The 16859-nt window shown below is 45.8% G+C and overlaps 1 protein-coding gene across 1 annotated transcript in view; it reads right to left on the reverse strand.

Moving 5' to 3' along the window:
- LOC311242950 (transcription factor COE1) overlaps positions 1 to 16859 on the reverse strand; it is a gene marked incomplete at its 3' end in the record, with an annotated part of 134655 nt that overhangs the window by 25097 nt on the left and 92699 nt on the right. Inside the window, 4 exon segments of the mRNA XM_084332016.1 lie at positions 2313 to 2439; positions 7515 to 7648; positions 11271 to 11388; positions 12182 to 12263. Of these exon segments, the coding sequence (XP_084188142.1) occupies positions 2313 to 2439; positions 7515 to 7648; positions 11271 to 11388; positions 12182 to 12263 (461 nt within the window).

The following is a 16859-nucleotide window of genomic DNA, read 5'->3' on the forward strand; positions in this document are numbered from 1 at the left end:
GCCACAAAAATTACTATGGTACCACAAAGAGCCACACCATATATACCAGCGTTTCTCAACCTTTTTTTTCAGTCACGGCACCCTTCATGTGTTTATAGGTCCCACCCTCTGGCCTCTGATGTTGCTAATGTCTTTTTTATTTGGGCCTCACAGGGTTAACCTCTTAAGCCCGAGCGGTCCGGTACTGGACTGCAAATGACATCAGGCCATAAATCCATCTCTACAGAATGTGTGAATTAATGTTGCGTTTTCTTTTCAAATGTAGCCAAGAGTAAAGACCCTAACCCTGTCAAAACAGCAGTCAACGTGTATATTTTCATCATTACGTTTGTTTACCAATGATTGTAACTGTTATTACTAGTGAAATATATGATTATAGAAATCTCAGGGCATTGAGTCGGAAACCGGCGCATATTGACGGGAGGAAGTGGCGCAGCCAAAAGTGAGTGTAGTCTTTTGAAGGAAGAGACCCTCCCTTGATGGACTTTCGAATTTAGAAAAACTACCCTACCCAGTTCACACCAGCCCCTGTCAATCATCTGACTTCTGGATTAACTTTTTTATTTCTCTTATTTTGCGGGATTATCTCCCACAAACCTGAACGTTATTGCCATAATACAGAACAGTTAGTTTATCTACCTTTTTGTGAATGTCTGGCAAAAAACGGCGTTGCAATCTGATGAACATTTTTGGAGAAATATACATTATAAAAAAGTAACTGTACTTGTGAATCACGCCTGGTGATACTAAATCCAGATTGAATTCTGCCATTGGAAAGGGGAGATTTGGCCCAATCCATAGATGTGCGACTTGGCCATAATACGGTAATTTATAGGCCTGATATTCTATAATCATATTTAAAATTGCATGTGTCTGGATGGCAGAATTCAGTACTGTATCTACAAAACCTTCTGTTTAATCATCTTCCCTTTATTAATTTGCTTAGATTTTTCAGGTCTGGTACATTTTTGCATGGTGTTATTCACAGTCAAAGATAAAAAAATATATATAATTGAATTGATATTCTCCTTTGGTTCATTACAATTTACTCAAGCCTAGTAACATACACAATATTTCTGACACTGGGAATACATTCCCTGAGATCCATAGATGTCCCTAGAATCAGATACCAAGAACATGCAAATGAACCATTTAAAAAAATAAAGTCTGTAAATGTTTATTCTACGTCTTATGGAATGAATGACAAATATATATATATATATTATAATTATACATTTTTTTTTATGGAGGGAGGAGCCACACATTGGCGGGCAAAGAGCCGCATGCGGCTCGCGAGCCACGGGTTGGCCACCCCTGCCCTACATGATCAAATCCCACAAGAACCATCTCTCCTATGTCTCCCCTACTCCCCCGGCTGTCTCCTTCTGAGACCTACTCCCCCGGCTGTCTCCTTCTGAGACCTACTCCCCCGGCTGTCTCCTTCTGAGACCTACTGCCCCGGCTGTCTCCTTCTGAGACCTACTGCCCCGGCTGTCTTCTTCTGAGACCTACTGCCCCGGCTGTCTCCTTCTGAGACCTACAGCCCCGGCTGTCTCCTTCTGAGACCTACTCCCCCGGCTGTCTCCTTCTGAGACCTACTCCCCCGGCTGTCTCCTTCTGAGACCTACTCCCCCGGCTGTCTCCTTCTGTGACCTACTGCCCCGGCTGTCTCCTTCTGAGACCTACACCCCCGGCTGTCTCCTTCTGTGACCTACAGCCCCGGCTGTCTTCTTCTGAGACCTACTGCCCCGGCTGTCTCCTTCTGAGACCTACTCCCCCGGCTGTCTCCTTCTGAGACCTACAGCCCCGGCTGTCTCCTTCTGAGACCTACTCCCCCGGCTGTCTCCTTCTGAGACCTACTGCCCCGGCTGTCTCCTTCTGATACCTACTCCCCCGGCTGTCTCCTTCTGAGACCTACTGCCCCGGCTGTCTCCTTCTGAGACCCACACCCCCGGCTGTCTCCTTCTGTGACCTACAGCCCCGGCTGTCTCCTTCTGAGACATACTGCCCCGGCTGTCTCCTTCTGAGACCTACTGCCCCGGCTGTCTCCTTCTGAGACCTACACCCCCGGCTGTCTCCTTCTGAGACCTACTGCCCCGGCTGTCTCCTTCTGAGACCTACAGCCCCGGCTGTCTCCTTCTGAGACCTACTGCCCCGGCTGTCTCCTTCTGTGACCTACTGCCACCTCAGTGGAAGAAGATATAATACTAAGGGGAGCAGCGGACATAAAGAGAAAAAGCATCTGACAGTCAGATAAAAGGGCAGAGTTGGAGTAAAAAGAAGAATGGATGGTAAGAAGCCGTGGTATTTACCAGTGTAGACGAAGCGACCTGGCGCTCCTTTGCAGAACTGCTTGGACTTGTAGGAGAGCGTGACCTCCACCACCCCGGGGATGTGGCGAGGAGGAGTCTGGACCCGGATGGCGTGGGGGGTGATCAGCTAGGATGTGTCAACATAACCACACACACACACACACACACACACACACACACACACACACACACACACACACACACACACACACACACAAACACACACGCTCAGTGTGAACAATGCTGCACAGAGAAAGAAGGTCTATGTCAAAACTCTCACCAACTATTATCACCCAACCTGCTACAGTTTCTTTGTTTCTCCGTTAACCTGTGTTCTAATTGACCTATCTCAAACGCTGACAATTTTTTCTTGATCCTCGAATCACAACTGTCACTTTCCTTCGTTTGTCAGAGGGAAGCAATAGGTATGTTTGAGGGCAGGGTCGGCCTGTTTCCTTCATTTCTATCAATACCTTAAATTAACGAACTGACTTAAATCATTTGAAAACCTGCCGGGTTTCAACTCCCATCGTCCAAAAAGATTTTTACACTTGACCAGTGCATGTGAGCGGATCGGAGCGTGAGCGGCGCGGGGCGCGGAGCGGCCGGTTTTGACGTGAGAGAGGAGTGGGTTTTAAAATGAGTCGGCGCGACGTCCGGAGCGAGAGTTCTCCTCCGCTCCAATCCACTCCAGGCCGCTCACAGTGGTTTAACACTGATGTAATATATACATGCAGTACAATGCCAAAGCAACAGATGGCGATGTACAAACATGAAGGCCATTTTCAACCAATGAGAAGGGTGAACCTGTGATAGGCTGTTCGTTCAGGCTTTGTCACTGTAGAGACGCCCACACTCACTCCAGTTGGAAAAGTATATCGACGCCATTGTTGTTGACGTTAGCTTACATGCTAACGTTAATGGCAGCGACCATAGCATTGTGGCTCGGCTAGCCTATCATCGCTTAATAGAGATAGTGAATGGATAAACAACGTTATTTAACATTGCAGAATGGCTACAATTACAATGCGGCTCAATACAAACAATTGTTAAGGGGCCCAGGGGGTGTAGACTGTTGTAGTTTGAGCTCATTTACACCATGCTCCAAAAAAAGAAGAAAAAAAACTGCAGAGCAATCTGGCGCGGGGAGCGGGGAGCGCTCGATTCAAGGTGAGCGGGGAGCGAGCGGAGAGCGACTTGGGGGTGGGGTCAACATGAGTGATTAGCGGAGCGGACCAAGCTTTAAAGAGCGAAGAGCGGATTTCTCGGCCGCGCCGATCCGCTCACGTGGTCTGCACTTGACTCACTATAGCAAAGCGTCACGCAACCTGACCTGTCGGATCTCCACAGAAGGAACAGCAGGGATGGTGTCAGCGTTCCCACCCTATAGCCCTATGTTTGAAAACCCATGACTTTCCTGTGACTTGGTGACTTTTCTAGAGTGTTTCCGTGGACCTAAGACTTTTACAGGGCCTGTTTGAGCAGATCTGTTCCATTTCTAAATAGGATTAATAGTCTGGTTCCCACTGCAGCTAATAACAGCCATCTAAATATGAATGTGAAGGTTGAAGGTTCTGACATATATTCTGGTAGATCGCTGTTAAGCGACTTGTTTTTTTAAAGGGCTAGTTAGATCGGTTTTTGGAACCCTAACCCTGTTTCTTACCAATAATATTGTTGACTGATAGAGTCCTTTCTCAGCACCATGCTGCTCCTCATGCTACTGTAGCTCCGGATAGTTAGCCACAAATCAATACAAAGTCAATGGGTTCACGCTCCTGTACAAGCTCAATGATATTTACTCCACAGTGCACGCAAAGTAAACTTCAACAAGTCTCAGTCAGCTTATACAGACAGGAGCGTGACCCCATTGACTTTGTACTGGTTTGTGGCTAACTATCCGGAGCTAGCATGAGGAACAGCATGGATTGCGCTGAGAAAGCACTATCAACAGCATCATTGGTAAGCAAGAAATAGGGCTATGGATCCAAATATCAGAAGTATCCCTTTAAATCCCCTGCTATTACATGACTTCAACAGATAATTGATTGAGATTATTTGACTCTCTCTGTATCAAACACACTTTCCAAATTGCATGATATTCCCGAAAATGCCATGATCAGTACATGATCACCCTGCCATGTAAAGCTTTGTGGCGTGTGTGTAGAGTGTGTGTGTGTGTATCTAGCTCTAGTGTGTAGAGTGAGTAGGGATGCCCCCCGGACCCCGGTTTTAAACGGGAACCGGTACTATATTAGAAAATACCGGAGTATTTATAAGCTCTGACGTCCTCGGTACTGCTATCGATACTCTAGAGAAATTATTATTATTATTATTATTATTTAAAAGTTGCGAACGATCCTCTCTGTCTCTGCACGAGAAGCGAGCCGCAGCCAGCGAGTCAATTATTACACACACTCCTCGCGAGTCGCTCGCTAGTGCTACACATAGACATCCGGGTACTACATACGGGTACTCCTTAATGAAAGTCCCCGACGCCCCGTGCTATAGCGCTCTGCACACAGACAGCAGCTCTGCATGCACTGAGTCGTGATCATGGCGGATAGAGCGAAGCGTTCTAAAGTATGGATATACTTTACAAGGGTCAATGCCGACAATGCACGTTGCCACAAGTGCAACAAAACATTTGCCAGTAAGGGTGGCAATACGAGCAAATCAATTTATCAAAACATCTGTTGGCAAAACATGATATTAGTGTGCAGAAATGCGCGTATTCGACTGCCTTGCGCGCAGTGTTCCATCTGCATCCACTGCAGCCGTAACCGTAAGCCAAGATACGGAGTTGCCTAGGCTAATAACGAATTATTACAAATAGGCTAATAAACAAAACAATTGTTTAGCTACAAATACTACAATCTAAACTTTGTATAGATCGTCAAGCTGAGGCGTCAGCCACTATGTCCCAGGCCAGTGAGCCCAGGGCCACCACATCCTCCCTCTACCTCCCTCCACCACCCAAAGTCCTTTATCCCTAGCAGCTAGAGGAAGGATGACAGAGGATAGGGTGAACCAGTGTCACAGTTCTGTTAGCCTTTTGCATTTGTTGTTTATTATAAAAAGTCTATAATTCAGAGTCAGACACATTTAAAACATTGTTGCTGCTGTTGCTGAAGAAATTATATTAATTTATTATATTTATTTATAAAGTTATATAAAAGAACATTGCTGCTGCTGTTGCTGAAGAAATTATATTTATTTATAATACTTATTTATAAAGTTGTATTTATAAATAATAAAGCAATGTTGATTCTGTTCTTAATTAATTGTCTTTTTTTCTTGCAAAAAAAGAACCAAAAAGAACCGATAAGAGTATCGATAAAGTACCGAACCGTTAAGCAGTATCGATAAGAGTAGTAGTATCGATAAAATCCTAACGATACCCATCCCTAAGAGTGAGTGTGTGTATCTAGCTCTAGTGTGTAGAGTGAGTGTGTGTATCTAGCTCTAGTGTGTTGAGTGAGTGTGTGTATCTAACTCTAGTGTGTAGAGTGAGTGTGTGTATCTAGCTCTAGTGTGTTGAGTGAGTGTGTGTATCTAGCTCTAGTGTGTTGAGTGAGTGTGTGTATCTAGCTCTAGTATGTTGAGTGAGTGTGTGTATCTAACTCTAGTGTGTAGAGTGAGTGTGTGTATCTAGCTCTAGTGTGTAGAGTGAGTGTGTATCTAGCTCTAGTGTGTAGAGTGAGTGTGTGTATCTAGCTCTAGTGTGTATCTGTAGTGTGTGTATCTATCTGTAGTGTGTGTATCTAGCTCTAGTGTGTGTGTATCTATCTGTAGTGTGTGTATCTAGCTGTAGTGTGTGTATCTATCTGTAGTGTGTGTATCTAGCTGTAGTGTGTGTATCTATCTCTAGTGTGTGTGTGTATCTAGCTCTAGTGTGTGTGTGTGTATCTAGCTATAGTGTGTGTATCTAGCTCTAGTCAGTGTGTGTATCTATCTCTAGTGTGTGTGTGTATCTAGCTGTAGTGTGTGTATATATCTGTAGTGTGTGTATCTATCTCTAGTGTGTGTATCTATCTCTAGTGTGTGTGTGTATCTAGCTGTAGTGTGTGTATCTATCTCTAGTGTGTGTGTGTGTGTGTATCTAGCTGTAGTGTGTGTATCTATCTGTAGTGTGTGTGTGTACTGTATCTCTAGTGAGTGTATCTATCTCTAGTGTGTGTATCTAGCTCTAGTGTGTGTATCTAGCTCTAGTGTGTGTGTGTGTGTGTGTGTGCGTGTGTGTGTGTGTGTGTGTGTGTGTGTGTGTGTGTGTGTATCTATCTCTAGTGTGTGTATCTAGCTCTAGTGTGTGTGTGTGTGTGTGTGTGTGTGTGTGTGTGTATCTATCTCTAGTGTGTGTATCTAGCTCTAGTGTGTGTGTGTGTGTGTGTGTGTGTGTGTGTGTGTGTGTGTGTGTGTGTGTGTGTGTGTGTGTGTGTGTGTGTGTGTGTGTGTGTGTATGTGTGTGTGTGTGTGTGTGTGTGTGTGTGTGTGTGTGTGTGTGTGTGTGTATCTAGCTCTAGTAGGGGGAGGAGCCACTGGTCCTCCTCCTCTCCCTACCAGGTGTTCCGCTCTTCTGGACCCATTTCAATATTTCATGGCCTGCCTTATGTACAGAGCCACATTCTGAGTGTCTCTGTGTCTCAAGAGAAAGAGAGAAAGAAAGTATGCATTCATGTACGCAGAGATGTATGTACATGTATGTGCATAGTGACATTGAATGTGTAACAGCAGGACTGTAGAGTTCATGTTTACCGTTCACTTTATAAGACATCTTGCATGTTCGCATCTTTCTGTAGTGTGAGAGTTTGTTGTGTGATGTGTCACATTCACCTTCACTGTTCTTGGTGAATGACGGCCATTCTGATTCTCTAACAGCAATCCATGATTGCCGTTTTGAAACACTCATCAGCCCAATAGTGGTTTTGTTTACATACACATGTATTGGCCCGAAGACACATGTGACCCGGCACGATATATATTATATTATATTAAAAACTATTGCCTGAGCTTTAGATACGCCGACTGAGAATATATGTTTTACGTAAAAAATATGATTTTTGAGGCTGTTTTCGAAGACCGTTCTGGAAAGAAAAACGCCCCCACCTACAAGTCAAACTCCTCGAGAACATGTGAGAATGTATCTAAAACGTAGATGTTCAGATAAACCCCGGATTGTGTCTTTAAAGCAGCGCGCCTCACCTCGCTCCAGACCAGCATGGTGCCGAAGACGACCTGCAGGCCGTCGAAGAAGTTGTCCCCTATGATGATGACGGTGGCGCCGCCGGTCGTCCATCCCTCGCTCGGGCTGATGGCTTTGATGCAGGGCGTTGCTGCTTCGGAAACACAGGTAGCAAGAGGCCAATGAGCCACACAGACAACAGAGCTCTACACACGTATGTATATAGCACTTCATTATGTGCTGTGCTGTGTGTACTGTATGTAGAGGAGGATGATCCCGGTACTGGGATGAAACAATAAAATGCCCCCCAAACAATGGACTCACAAACACAAAATGGGCTTTCTCAATTATACTGCGGCATTTTTTTAATGTGAACTTGAGATATTGCACACACGCATAACTGGAACAATAAAAATTCCAAAAACAATATAAGGAGAAGCACTTGTAAGAAGCACTTACAAGCACAAAATGACTGTAATCTGTTGGAACTTTTTTTTTTTTTATAATTTTTTTTTTCCATCACAAGTTTTGAGGGCTTTTAGCGTAAGACTTAAGAGTTTGGGGAGGGACAGCAATTTTGTTATTATCGCATTGATATTAGATATAATTACATTTACAGTATATTCGTAATGTCCATAAAGTGCATTTGACTGGGTCTCCCTTCACTCGAGACAGCTCTGCCAGTAGTAGTCTATTAGGCAAATCATCCATGCAAAAAAAAAAAATTATTAGTTTCTCAATGTTGAGATCAATGAGGAGCTCAATATAAACACAGCAATGTCTCCTTGATGACTAGACTATGTGCAGGCAGCAGCGAGGCAGACAGGCTGACTGACCGCCCTGGGCTTCGGTCTATCTCTACAAACAGGCGCGCGCTGTAGTGGGGAAACAAGGCCCGCACTCAGACGCTCACCAAGGCTCCGTGTTTGTACAACGATTCCCGGATTCGGACAAGTTTATTACGATAATGATTTGATATGCTGCTCAGTGGTATTAAGGGATTTGTTTTCTTTGTACTACGTGACATGATTGGCACCGCGGCTTCTCGTTGACCCGCCCCCTGACGTTGTATGTCATTCATTTGTTTATTCCGTATCTTTATTCCACTTCAGTTTACAATAGTGGACAACTGTTACAGAAATAGTTGATATTTCATTTGGCCTTGGCTTGAGACGGCGCTTCTGATCTCAACGACCAAGATGTCAGAGCTACAAATAACACGGTGGCAAAAGGAGAAAAAAAGGTAAACGCTGGAGAAAAGCCCCTTCAGTGTACAGGGTCCAATGCCCCCCACTAAGTTACAGAATCTACCTTTGGAAGTCACTCAGTTGGCAGATGAAAGTGACTCTAATGAGCCTCCGTTACATAATACCTCGGAACAGAGAATTCCTCTCAAACCACTTAGCAGTTTGCTTAGGGTGTTGCTCAAGCATTTCCCTCCTCCTGGTTCAACTGTCATCGTTATTAATTTCCCTTTGTCACAACCGTAAACAAACAGCCAAATGATGGCGTGGTGTGTGTGTGTGTGGGGGGGGGGGGGGGGGGGGGGGGGGGTGTACTACTCTCCAGTCGAGATAAATGAATAAAGCACAATGGCGTGAAGCACGCTGTGGAAACTTTTATCAAGGAAGCGGGGGGGTGGGGGGGGGGGGGGGGGGGGGGGGTGGAACAAAGACAGAGAGCAGATGTTGGGCTTTTATCGCTTCTGAAAACATCCCAATCTGGCTGAGATGAAAGGGCCGTGAGATTCCCTGGCTACAGTGATGGCCTCCCTGCGCCTGCAACACAATAGTGGGTACAGTAGACCGGGACTCCTACAGGACGAGAGGCCCAGTACCACTTCATAGACAGGTTGAGGATGCCCCCACTGAGGGGATTTATCTCAAGTGTGTGTGTGTGTGTGTGTGTGTGTGTGTGTGTGTGTGTGTGTGTGTGTGTGTGTGTGTGTGTGTGTGTGTGTGTGTGTGTGTGTGTGTGTGTGTGTGTGTGTGTGTGTGTGTGTGTGTACATGAATGTTTAAGTGTTATACATGAAGGCTGTGAAGTTATCAAAGCGCTCATATGAGTTACTAATAGGAAAAGTTTCTTGTACACTTCAAAGTAAGTCAAAGACCGTTTCCAGGTTACTTGGATCCGGTGAGGTGATTTAGGAGCTTAAAGAAGAATGAGCTGGTTTGCTTGTTAGAGTTGTGTGTTTGCACACAGCGTAGGATGTGACTCTGTGTGACGTCACCTCTGGAAACTGCATGGCGAGTGGGGATTTTATGGCGCAGACACAGGCGCATTTGACTAAAAGGGCGGGGGTATTAAATGTGGCCACATGAATGAAAACGTCATCACACGTTTCCATGCTTAAGGGTAAGGTTTCCTTACGTCCAATTTATACATGGATGGTGCATTTTATTTGGTCGACCTGCAAGGCAAAAAAGAGAACTGCAAAAAGAGAACGTACATCTTGATTTGATCACCTATAGCGAGTGTGCTCATTGTTGATTTTAACACACGTAGCGAGTGTGCTTACTGTTGATTTTAACACGTGTAGCGAGTGTGCTTAGTGTTGATTTTAACACGTTTAGCGAGTGTGCTCAGTGTTGATTTTAACACGTTTAGCGAGTGTGCTCAGTGTTGATTTTAACACCTATAGCAAGTGTGCTCAGTGTTGATTTTAACACCTATAGCGAGTGTGCTCAGTGTTGATTTTAACACCTATAGCGAGTGTGCTCCGTGTTAATTTTAACACACCTAGTGAGTGTGCTCAGTGTTGATTTGAACACCTATAGCGAGTGTGCTCAGTGTTGATTTTAACACACCTAGTGAGTGTGTTCAGTGCTGATTTTAACACGTTTAGTGAGTGTGCTCAGTGTTGATTTTAACACGTGTAGTGAGTGTGCTCAGTGTTGATTTTAACACCTGTAGCGAGTGTGCTCAGTGTTGATTTTAACACACCTAGTGAGTGTGTTCAGTGCTGATTTTAACACGTTTAGTGAGTGTGCTCAGTGTTGATTTTAACACCTGTAGCGAGTGTGCTCAGTGTTGATTTTATCACCTATAGCGAGTGTGTTCAGTGTTGATTTTAACACGTTTAGCGAGTGTGCTCAGTGTTGATTTTATCACCTGTAGCGAGTGTGCTCAGTGTTGATTTTAACACCTGTAGCGAGTGTGCTCAGTGTTGATTTTAACACCTGTAGCGAGTGTGCTCAGTGTTGATTTTAACACCTGTAGCGAGTGTGCTCAGTGACAACATGTGCTGTGTTGATCTCTGTGGGCAGTCTGAGCGTGACCTGCGTGAGAGAACTGCTCATTGTGATATAGGCAATCTCAAAATAATCACTAACATATAATAATAACAAATGACAGTATGTTATCAGGCTTATTCCTGGAATTTGGAGAAGTGTTAACATTGCTGGTGGAGTGGGAACACAGTAGTAGGCTAGCTATAGCTACAAATATTAGAACCCATTCTGAAGCCATAACACAGGGAAAATACACTAATGAAAGGTAACCCACCTTAATTGTAATCGCAAGTCGTGCATTTAAATAAACTAGGATTTAAACAGTGATTCCTTTTTGAATGATGACATACTGTACATGAGTCTGTAGCATAAATGAGACGGGTGGTTTTAGGACATGGAAAACATGTCAAATAAAACATTGACCTACGCTACTATGTATAGCAAAATGGCCGTATCCTTGTAAAATATATATGTAATGTATATGAAAACACATGATAATGTTCTAAAACCTTTCTACCCAGGAGTGTTCTCAGGGAGAGCCTACCTTCAGAGGGGTCCAGGCGTCGGGCCCTACGGCCATGTTTCGAGTTGTTGTGGACAAACATGTTGTCTGACACGGCCAGGACATGGCCGTCCACGTTCACCGTAGTGGAGATGACCACCTGGGTGAGACAAACAGCAAGGATGGAACCATGAGCAAATGCCATCAGAAATAGATATACTATGTCATTTTGTAAGTGGGGAAGTGAAACAGTTGAGGTGGTGGTGAGCTTAAAAGAAGGCATGCAAGCTTCATACAGTCAAAAGTCGCTAGTCATTCTCTTCACTGTAACTACCTCATGAGATACATTGGACTAATGTATTATTGGACTTCCACAACAAGTTGATCTACAACTGCAACCGCACATGCCCGATAAAGCATTAATGTACATAGTAGGAATGTTTAAATGTAGTAGAGCGATAGTCCATTGTTTATTGTATGTCTGAACCTTTATTATATTATGTGCCACGCAATTGTGTTAAATAGTTAAGTTTTGGACCTTATTTCATACATAGCAATGATGTTGTCATTCGGTAAGGTCCTTTCTCAGCACAATCCATGCTGTTCTTCATACTGGAAACCCGGACCTCTGGCTAGTCAGCCACAAAACGAATGCAAAGTCAATTGGGCCACGCTCCAGTCTGTGCAAGACCTGGAATAAACACTGAAGGAGCTTGTTTTGGAGCTAACTAGCCAGAGGTAGCATTATGCAGAACAGCATGGACTGTGCTCCGAACACTATTGATCGACAACATAATTGGTACATAGGAAATAGGGCTAGGGGTCCCAAAATGATGTTGTGTCTTTGCACCAATGTTACCATGACAATCCCTGCACTTGTATTGCGCTTGGTGAATAAAGAATTTAATTTGTGTGCACAATTCTGTTATTTTTTTTGTTTTCTTTTGTCTTACCTGAAACCTTCTCATGTCCCTTGGATTCCCTGCATTTTTCAAACAATTCTGATTGCACTTGAGGAAGAATTTCAGGAAGAATCTGCAAAACATCAAGCAAAGAAAAGGCCCATGCAGATGAGTCTCAGGACACATTCTAACTGAACGTAACGCAAACACTCCATCTCCACAGACTGCAGTCCACAACCTGACAGGAGGAAGAATTCATTTGGGTTAAAACGAGCAACATCAAATGCATTAAGAGTCACCACGGTGGTGCCGTTTCACAGCGACGATATCCCCTGCGAAGAAAGACAATAATGCCACCCACTGGATTCTATTCTAATTCTTCGGTCAGATAAAAGAGAGAGACACTTCCTCCAGACTTATGGCGTCTAATTAGTGTTGGCTTTTGATTTTTCCTCTTTTACGTCCAGTTCTGGCTCCTGTGTGTTGATTTACTTGTATTTTTACAGCAGGCGAGGAGTATTGATTGGGAATGGATATCAATGAGGACGAGCGATAATAACCACAGTGTTGGGGGGAGGGGCGGGGGGTAGAGTCCAGGCCATACAGTCAGAATGGATTGCCATCTTAATGTATTTCCCACTGCCTTGTAATCTCTCCACATCCATCTCTTGGACCATAAGCCCCTATTTTGATGGAGCGCTTTCTTTTTAATTGCCACATTATCACAATAATAATCCGGGCAGTTAACAAGCGCCAAGGTCGCAGACAGGCATGTCACATTAACCAGGGGATAACCTCCACAGAATATGGACACACTATCCCCCTCACCCCCCACCCTCCCTCCGCAAGCCCCCCCCCCCCCCCCCCCCCTTCTCTTTTTGCGAGGCATGCTGGGAGAGGGACGCTGGAGCAGGCTCAGTCAAGTAGATATAAATGGCGTCTCTCTGAGGCCGGCATCGATTGCGACCCTAATAAGACAGTAACAATATCTTTTAAAAAAACACACAGCGGGAAGCCCAGCGATTTTCCTTCCTTTGCTTGATGAAAATGTATATTTAAAGCTCCTGGTGTGGCGATGGTGGTGGTGGTGGTGCTAGGGTGCTGGTGGTCTGATGATAGAGCAGCGGGTGTGTAAATAAAAAAAAAGGTGCCCTGTTGCTTAAAGAATTATGGTCATTTTCTAATGACACACGGTAGAGAGAGGAGAAATGGACACTCTATTTAGCGGATATCGACTGAAACTTGATCTGGGCTGCACTGTAGGCTACTAATGCCCTTTATGGCAATGGAATACAATAATACGGGGAACCCATCCCTGAGCACCATTCATATGATATTGGAGTCCTTGGGAGTAGAGAAATGGATCAATAGGGATTGAATTAAAACGCAGCTGGAGACAAGAAGCTGCTAAGCCAACCAGCCGTGCCCATATTAGAGCAACGCTGGGGTGTGTTTTGCAATGGAATTGGACCGCGGCTCGAAGACCAGAGCATGCGTGCACGCGCATGAACACACGTGCACACACACACACACAAACACACACACACACACACACACACACACACACACACACACACACACACACACACACACACACACACACACACACACACACACACACACACACACACACACATACACATACACCACAGCTTGGAACAGAGAAAATCTGGGAGATAGCCCTTATCAAAAGCCCTGAGTAGTGAAGTTCAGAGTTAAAATATTTCACCACAGCTTCTCAAGGCCCACTACCACACAAACACACACACAGGCACACACAAAAAAATACAACAGAAAAAGAGAGGAATGGAGGGATGAGGCAAGGGTGAGGTCCACAGAGACTGGTGTGGGGTGTAGCTAGTAGAGAGGAGGGGGTGGGTGGGGTGTAGCTAATAGAGTGGAGGGGGTGGGATGTAGCTAGCAGAGAGGAGGGGGTGGGGTGAGGTGTAGCTAGCAGAAAGGGGGGGTGTAGCTAGCAGAGAGGAGGGGTGTAGCTAACCGAAAGGAGGGGGTGGGGTGAGGTGTAGCTAGCAGAGAGGAGGGGGGCGGTGTGAGGTGTAGCTAGCAGAGATGAGGGGGTGGTGTGAGGTGTAGCTAGCAGAGATGAGGGGGCGGTGTGAGGTGTAGCTAGCAGAGAGGAGGGGGTGGGGTGAGGTGTAGCTAGCAGAGAGGAGGGGGGCGGTGTGAGGTGTAGCTAGCAGAGAGGAGGGGGGCGGTGTGAGGTGTAGCTAGCAGAAAGGAGGGGGTGGTGTGAGGTGTAGCTAGCAGAAAGGAGGGGGTGGTGTGAGGTGTAGCTAGCAGAAAGGAGGGGGTGGTGTGAGGTGTAGCTAGCAGAGAGGAGGGGGTGGGGTGAGGTGTAGCTAGCAGAGAGGAGGGGGTGGTGTGAGGTGTAGCTAGCAGAGAGGAGGGGGTGGGGTGAGGTGTAGCTAGCAGAGAGGAGGGGGTGGTGTGAGGTGTAGCTATCAGAGAGGAGGGGGTGGTGTGAGGTGTAGCTAGCAGAGAGGAGGGGGTGGGGTGAGGTGTAGCTATCAGAGAGGAGGGGGTGGTGTGAGGTGTAGCTAGCAGAGAGGAGGGGGTGGGGTGAGGTGTAGCTAGCAGAGAGGAGGGGGTGGGGTGAGGTGTAGCTATCAGAGAGGAGGGGGTGGTGTGAGGTGTAGCTAGCAGAGAGGAGGGGGTGGGGTGAGGTGTAGCTATCAGAGAGGAGGGGGTGGTGTGAGGTGTAGCTAGCAGAGAGGAGGGGGTGGTGTGAGGTGTAGCTAGCAGAGAGGAGGGGTGGGGTGAGGTGTAGCTAGCAGAGAGGAGGGGTGGGGTATACTGTATGATGTGGAGTCTCGGCGGGCCCGGCTTCTCCATCTGCCACTGGGCAGGAGTTGACAATGAATGTAAGATTCCAGGTTTCTCTCATGGAAAAGGCGGCAGCAGATCAAAGCCGGAGCGCCGGCTCCCTTCGGTACTGAGATGCGCGATAGATAGCGCCTTGTCGGAAGCAGAGAGGGAAGTAGCTGCTTGTACCGAGATGACAAGACAGAGGGGCCAATGTTGATGGCAACTTTCGAAGGAAATGGGGGGGGGTCTGTTTTTTGACGGCGCAAGGTGTTCCTGAAGGCTAGCATACGGAACATTACTTTGCTCTACTGTAGCTGCGAGGGGAAAAGGAAAAACTTGGAAGTGTTCAAATCTGAAGGCTGTTACTATGCATGTCTCTGCAAACTTCACTTTACCAGCGAAAAGTAGGCCGAACATCGTTTCGCAACATAATTTACAATTTATCAAGCCGAGCAACATATGTACATATGAGGATATACCCACTTCTACATATGGAACCATAAGGGCATTCAGCATGCAGTTATACACTACAATGACAGTACACCTGTTAAACAGAGCTATTGGCTCACACTGCCAGTCAGGAAATTCAAATGGGTTTGGGAGGCGGGCGGCAGCGTTGTACTTAAGCCTCGCAGTAATTCTCGTGCTTTTCCCTTCCAGATTGGCAGAAGATTTTAATGACGGTTTATACGAGACAGACGATGCTGAGACATAATTATCACATTAGGGGAGGCTACAGGTAGAAGATATAGCTCACTTTCTTTTGGCAGCTGCGTGATTTCGGCGGCACACGCTTAGAGCCTTGTCTTGACTCATATTACACATTTCACAATCCATGTTTTAGGACGTTTTATTTTATTTCATGCTCCATGTAATAATTTATTTTTATTTCTCATTCAACATTTATTGTCCCCCAAGGGGGAATTTGTTTCTTTCACAATCTTTTACTAGGTACAAAACGCTTATACCTATTATATCCCTACATGTTCTGTAGTTTACAGGGGCTTGATTGTAGTATTGTGTATTAAACGCCTGCCTGTTTCAAAACAGCACAAAACAACAATATCATTGTTGTACGATGTTCCGTGTGTATCTATCTCGCGGAACATCCGGCAGACGGACACATGGCCGACGGCGCACCAGGTCGTGTCTGTTGTGAAGGGAAGTAAAGGTGTACGTCTGGACAGACAGCGCAGGCTCCTCCTTCCCTATCGGAAACCTATTAAAACATCATAAATAATGAATGTATATCTACAGCCAGGGCTCGGTTATTACTTCCAGAAGCCCCCCCCCCCCTCTCTCTCTCACCAATGCTCTTAAAAAAGTAGGTAAAGATAATGAGGGGAGGGGGGGGGGGGGGGGGGGGTCCGGCGTTGTAAGCCCTCACCTCATTACGCTGCTCTGCAATCAATTACGTGGGGGATGTGTGGGCCGGCCGCTTTAACCCTTTCACTGCCACACTATGGAAGGTTAACCTTCTGTAGTGTGGCGGTGAAAGGGTTAGCCATTTGGTAGTGTGGCAGTGAAAGGGCTAATGTGGCTCTGCTACAGTGGCAGGGATTACTGCTGCCCTTCCTTTATTCTACAGCACATATAGGATACGTCCCAACATGGCTTCCTACCAGGATCTGGCGTTTCCATTGCCGAACACGGGGCCATAACTTGCCCAAATGTAGACTTCTGAAACACCTTGGGTCGGAGCGGCTTCAGCGGGATGATATCAAACCAGAAGGAAATGTTCACCTTGGGACTTGAACAAAGAGCGTTATGACCATGGGGGGGGGTTTATTATTTTTTTAATGTTTTATTTTTTTTAGAGAGAGAGAGAGAGAGAGAGAGAGAGAGAGAGAGAGAGAGAGAGAGAGAGAGAGAGAGAGAGAGAGAGAGAGAGAGAGAGAGAGAG

Source organism: Notolepis coatsorum, assembly GCF_963971535.1.
Source record: "Notolepis coatsorum genome assembly, chromosome: 16".
Taxonomy (NCBI): domain Eukaryota; kingdom Metazoa; phylum Chordata; class Actinopteri; order Aulopiformes; family Paralepididae; genus Notolepis; species Notolepis coatsorum.